The sequence below is a fragment of the Rutidosis leptorrhynchoides genome, chromosome 2, assembly GCF_046630445.1.
Source record: "Rutidosis leptorrhynchoides isolate AG116_Rl617_1_P2 chromosome 2, CSIRO_AGI_Rlap_v1, whole genome shotgun sequence".
In the NCBI taxonomy this organism is placed as follows: Eukaryota; Viridiplantae; Streptophyta; class Magnoliopsida; order Asterales; family Asteraceae; genus Rutidosis; species Rutidosis leptorrhynchoides.
Window position 1 is genome coordinate 295,614,531 of NC_092334.1, and position 6,531 is coordinate 295,621,061.

The following is a 6,531-nucleotide window of genomic DNA, read 5'->3' on the forward strand; positions in this document are numbered from 1 at the left end:
TACTTGATATAGGTTCTCGAATCTGAGGTCAACCCTGCATTGTTCAATGCCATCATATGCATAATTATTACGAAGTACAATATTGTGAGTTTCATTTGCTCGCTTTTTAAATGCTTATGCAAAATATATTTTTGGGACTGAGAATACATGCGCTGCTTTTATAAATGTTTGACGAAATAGACACAAGTACTCAAAACTACATTCTATGGTTGGATTATTAAACCGAATATCACCCTTTTTAGCTTGGTAACCTAAGAATTAGGCAGACGAGAGGTTCTGTTCCTAATTGACGCTAATCCTAAAGATAGATCTATTGGGCCTAACAACCCCCATTCAGGTTATGGATGGCTTTAGTACTTCGAGATTATTATTATACAGATGAGAGGTTCTGTTTAGGGATATTCTATGCATTAAAGTTAATGTCAGTTACCAGGTGTTCACCATATGAATGATTTTATCTTTATGCAGATGAGAGGTTCTGTTTATAAATATAAAAATCTTGTGGTCTATTAAAATTAGAAATGATTGTTTATGATAAACTAATCAACTCACCAACCTTTTGGTTGACACTTTAAAGCATGTTTATCCTCAGGTATTAAGGAAATCTTCCGCTGTGCATTTGCTCATTTTAAAGATATTACTTGGAGTCATTTATAGTTTGGATATATATTATGAGATAATATGCATATCGATCAACTTTTGTTGAAATGAAAGTTTATCTTTTAAAAACGAATGCAATGTTTGTAAAATGTATCATTTAGAGGTCAAATACTGTCATAACCCGACCTTAACCATAAGGACAAATACAATAACATATGATTTCATTGCGAGGTATTGACCTCTATATGCGACATTTTTCAAAAACTGCATTCGTTTTTACAATACAAACCATAGCTTTTATTACAAATACAAGGTTTAAACAACTTAATAATGATTATCGTTTAGCGATAATCTTAGACTTACAAACTTTACATGTGATAATAACAATACGACCTCCAACATATTTTACATTACAAATCCTCCGATATGCAGTTTTATTTTTGACACAAATATGCATACTCAAGATCTTGCTTAAATTCAACATGTTGCAGCGGAAGCTTTTAGTTATCACCTGAGAATAAACATGCTTAAAACGTCAACATAAAGTTGGTGAGATATAGGTTTAATGCCGGCAGCATTATGAATATAGACCACAAGATTTCATATATAAACGTTTTAATAAAAATATTCTAAGTTGTTGAGCACTTGATAACCATACTTAACATTTAATCAACGTCGCATATTCCCTTTATTATGAAATCTTACTACACCGTACTAAGTGTAGTCACCGAAATGAAGTACTGTGCAACCGTTGAATACTGGTCGTCCAGTTCGGTTGGGGTTGTCAGTCCCGATAGATCTATCAACAGGATTCGCGTTTACAATACCTCATGTAAATAGTAGTTACCAAGTTACAGGGAAGTATGCCAGTGGTACAACTCAACGTAGAATATATATTTTTAATCACTTGTGTCCATAACGTAAATCATAAAATGCATGTATTCTCATCCCGAAATATTTAGAGTTTAAAAGTGGGACTATATACTCACTTTTGTCTTGAAGGTATTTAACTTGACTTGGTCTCCGATAGATATCACGAACCTAACCATATATATAATATATCAACATATTTTCTTTTCAAGTAATCGTTACATATATATATATATATATATATATATATATATATATATATATATATATATATATATATTTTCAAGTAATCGTTATATATATATATATATATTTTCAAGTAATCGTTATATATATATATATATATATATATATATATATATATACTTTTAACACTTTTAATATTTTCTTAGTCCGTAGTTAGCAGTCCGATGTTAGTGGTCCACAATTAGTTGCTTAATTAAAATAAATAAAGACCCCATCGTATTCGTATTGATCAGAATTAATCTTGACCCATGGTACCATGAATCGAATAAGGTTATGAATAAGGTTACTACCTCAAGTTACTTGGACAAAGCTACTGGAAAAGGTAAGAAAAATCTTGGAATCAAAAGAGTGGTGGAGTGGGATTGAAAGATTGGAAGTAATCTCCTTGAAATCGGATGACTATATTGATACGTTCTTGAGTAGGTAAATGAAGAGAGATTAGGGAGTGAATTAACTTGAAAGAAAATTGGAAATAAAATTGTATGTGTGTGTGTGCAAAATAGCATGATTATGGGATGGATATATAGGATATTTAGTTTGTTTTCTTGCACAAAAGTCACACATGAGGTTAAATGGCTGGTTCCCACATGTAACATCATGTCTAGTGGCTGATCATTGAAGTTTATTGTTGGTATATACCAATAGTAAATACGTATAGAAGCTGGGTATGATACGGTTACATATACCCTAGATATACTTGTAGAAATTTTGAGGAATCGGAACGAGAATTCAAATATGGACGGGTTTATAACTGTAAAAGAGGCTCAAAACTGGGCTTTTATTTTTGGGTCAAACCGGGCCAAAATAAAATTTTAAGACATTTTTAATAAAGCAATGTTAGCCCAAAAAAAAATTTCCAAGCTGACCTGGCAGCTCGACCCAAGCCAGGGGCTCTGCCCCTTGGACCCCGCCAAGGGTTGCCACCCCTTAGACCCCGCTTATCGGGGGCGCTGCCCCCGAACCCCCGTCATAATCAAGATAAGTTCAAACAAGTGTGCACTCCACACTTCCCCAAACTTGTTCGATATTTATCAAGATTATTTTGGTTACAAATTAATCCCATTACACTTAAATCATATTGGTGACATAGATCACCAACACATTATATATTGTAAGTATATATGTCAAAGAATGTTACATATAGTTATCGTTTTGAAAACTTAAGTTAGTGGTCTCAAAGTATACTTATAACTCATTGGTGTTAGTTCACAATGAAATGTTAAACCATACTTAAATCATGTTAAATATGTATAGATATGTACATATACATAATCGTATAATTATCGTGTGTTATATAGTTCGTGATATCATCGGTCAAATTGGACGGTCAAACGTTGTGTGAAACTCTTTTCAAAAACATAAGTCTCAACAGTTTGGATTGCTTATCATGTTGGTAAGGTTTATTTTATGTAAATATTAATCTCATAAGTATAAAATGATCGGAAAAATCCGGGTCATTACAAATACATCGAGATGTAATCAACTATTGTGAATTGTTTATAATGTATATGAACGGGTCCTTTCAGTTGGTATCAGAGTGGTGGGCTTAGCGAACCAGGTCTTGCATTAGTGTGTCTAACTAATAGTTGTTTAGATGCATTAGTGAATCTGGACTTCGATCGTGTCTGCATGTCAAAAGTTTTGCTTATCATTTAGTGTCGAAAATTATTTGCTTATCATCCTTAAAGTCTAGACACGTCTTACTACCTCTATTGCATAGACAGTGTATAGATAAATTCATATCTTAGCGTATATGTTATTGTTACCTTTACCTGACAGCTTCCGTAGATTCCTCCATAACTTATGGAATTTTAGTATTATATATGCATATGTAAATTATGTATTGCAGGGTACTAATCTACATCCTATAATCTATTTCTTATCAAAAATCCTTCATCTGATTGTACGAGATGAATCCCTCAACCAGTTCGAGTCCCTCAGATTTTGACATCTATTTCGATAGTTATTCCGACAGCTATTCCAACATGGATATTCACTTAAGCTCCGAAAGCAGTGTAAATGAAATGAATCAACCAACTAGTCATCTTCAATTCTGGATGAATTGTGGATGGGTTCAAGGTTGACTTAACCGATGGAGGCGAGAAGAAGGCGAGCCTTTCCACCCACCAACCTGCACTCTTGGCGAAGAACCTGAAGCACTTACCGGCGAACCCATTCGAAACACAATTTTCACACTCATTTTTTCAATATCTCGCCACAATTATATTCTATCTAAAATTCTAAACCTTATTCATTCTCTCGTTCCTACCGATAATCATCCCGGAGTAATAAGTCAACGAGCTTCGCGCCTGAGTTGTAGCCTTGGAAAATATGGTGCAAAACGTACCAGCTTCAGCAACATCACCGGCACCAACAGTACCACCAACATCAACACCAGTACCACCAACAACCCAAGTTTCAACATCACACATCTCAACATCACAATCCATACCTCGAACTTAATCATCGTTCTACGAATCGTTCTACATCATTTATCTTCGTTCTACATGACGATTATGTAATTTCTAATGTTTTAGAGATTATATTCTAGTTTAATGGTAAATCAAATGAGATTAATATCATATTAACTCATTAAATCCATGATTACATCTGAAGAAAATACATATGTGTATATGTTTTCATAAAGAATGTAATTAAAAATTCTTTTGGACAAACTGTTAATGGTGAAAATATTTTAACGGGTAGGTAATACCCGAGGAATATTTAGATTTCACATTAATAAGTTACACTGTACATTTTTCGAATCTGATTCAACAGTCATTTACTATCCTACTTACATCCATAGATATACGTATCCGTTCACCACAGAATAACCATTTTCATTCAATTTCATATTTGGATTTTGACTTATCAGAATCTAACAAGTGGCATAATGAAGAAAACGTTGGACAAAATCAAATTTGTTAGAAACAAACAAATTAACTATAAGAAATTCTGTTATACCACAGATATTGGTGATTGTGACGTGGAGTGGGTGAGATGCACTTTTTGGGGAAAAACTGTGACTGGGCCATGACATTTTGGAGGGGAGTTGTAATGGGGGGCTTTTGTCATGGTAAGACTGTGACGTGGCATTTTTTTTTCTTTTTTTTAATTGTTTTTAAATTATTTTTGATTTTGTTTAATACAAAATATAAAATAAATTTGACAAAAGTACATTAATTATTTAAATAAAACATTACAATTAGAAAAAATACACGCAAAAAAAAAACATTACAATACATTATTAAAAAAAACACTAGTTATGCATCGAGCGAAAGTTTGGCGGGAGGTTCCAAATATGAGCCGTTAAATCTTCACGAAGTTGATTGTGCACGTCTCGATCGCGAATCTCTTTCTCTCGTGATCGACGATCTTTGACCCTTCTCCGAATATTGCGACAAGGCCGATTTTCGGGTTTATCTAACCATTCTTGTTCCCAAGTACTTAACGTAAACCCGTTATCTTCTTGTATCATGTTGTGCATAACAATACAACTATACATTATCCTTCTCATCTTATTAACACTCATAACTCGTGCCGGTGTTTTTAAAATCGCAAACCGACCTTGTAAAACACCAAATGTACGCTCAACATCCTTTCTAGCACTCGATTGAAATTTAGTAAATTTTTTTCTAGGCTCTTCAATAGGAGTCGTATACCCCTGTATTAGTGTTTTCCAGTCGGGATATATCCCGTCCGCCAAGTAGTAACCAAAGAGATACTGGTTTCCGTTTACTTCAAACGGTGAAGGTGCGGCTCTATCCTTACGAAGGGAATCAAACAACGGAGAATGATTTAACACATTAATGTAATTGTTTGAACCCGCCATCCCAAAAAACGCATGCCATATCAACATATCGTATGAAGCAACCGCTTCAAGCATGATCGTCGGGTGACCGTGATCACCTCTTGTATATTGACCTTTCCATGCAACGGGATAATTTTTCCATGCCCATTGCATACAGTCAATACTACCCAACATTCCCTTGAAACCATGTTTCTCCTCGTGCGCCGAATACAACCGAGCAATGTCAGTTGCATTCGGCTTCCTCAAATATTCCCGCCCATATAAGTCAATTATACACTTGCAAAAATTATTTAAAGTAACATAACCCGTTTTTTATGCCATTTTAATATATTCATCAAATATATCCGCGGTCATCCCATACGACAATTTCCATAACGCGCAAGTTAATTTTTGAATAGTTGAGAAACCAAGACGTCCAAGTGCATCCGGACATTGTTGGAAAAAAGTAAAATGATCGGGGGCATTAGGAGTAAAAGAGTGTTGAAGAATACCCTCTCGGATACGGAGAAATAAAACTTTGCGCATCCGAAATCGTCTCTTGAAAATGTCGTTCGAAAACATCGGATTTTCACAAAAGTAATCGTTCCACAATAATTGATCCGCTGCTTCACGATCTCTATTTAAAAAACATCGTGGTTGTCTTTGAAAACGAGTTCTTGGTTGGATTTCTTCCTCTTCTTCGGACGACGTTGAATCGAATAACAAATCGATACTTAAGGCTAAAAAATCCATATTTTTAGTTTCTAAAACAAAAAGAAGACATAAACTTTTATATATATGTGAGTGTGTAGTGAATAAAAATGTGTGAAAACTGTAAATAAAGAGTGTGTATTTATAGAAGAAAAAGAGAGAAAAAAAAACCAACGGCTAGCTCTCCAAAGGCTATGAAATTTAGACCATTCAAAATGTGCCACATCCCCTACTTATGCATTTATACCAGCATTTTTTTTTGATAAACGCCCCGTTAGAAACGCCCACAAACGCCCATTCTGGGCGTTTGTGGG

The 6,531-nt window shown here is 34.4% G+C and overlaps 1 protein-coding gene across 1 annotated transcript; it reads right to left on the bottom strand.

Moving 5' to 3' along the window:
• Positions 1-4,975: 4,975 nt before the first annotated feature.
• LOC139888720 (protein ALP1-like) lies at positions 4,976-6,259 on the bottom strand. The gene is made up of 2 exons (XM_071871713.1): positions 5,889-6,259; positions 4,976-5,768 (listed from the first exon to the last, which is right to left on the bottom strand). Exons 1-2 carry the CDS (start codon positions 6,257-6,259, stop codon positions 4,976-4,978), a joined length of 1,164 nt encoding a protein of 387 aa, XP_071727814.1.
• Positions 6,260-6,531: the final 272 nt, after the last annotated feature.

Excerpts from the sequence above, each read along its gene's own strand:
- LOC139888720 (XM_071871713.1), bottom strand. The coding sequence starts at position 6,259 with ATGGATTTTTTAGCCTTAAGTATCGATTTGTTATTCGATTCAACGTCG. Across the intron at positions 5,769-5,888 it reads TGCGCGTTATGGAAATTGTC|GAAGCCGAATGCAACTGACA; the intron begins GTATGGGATGAC and ends GGAATATTTGAG.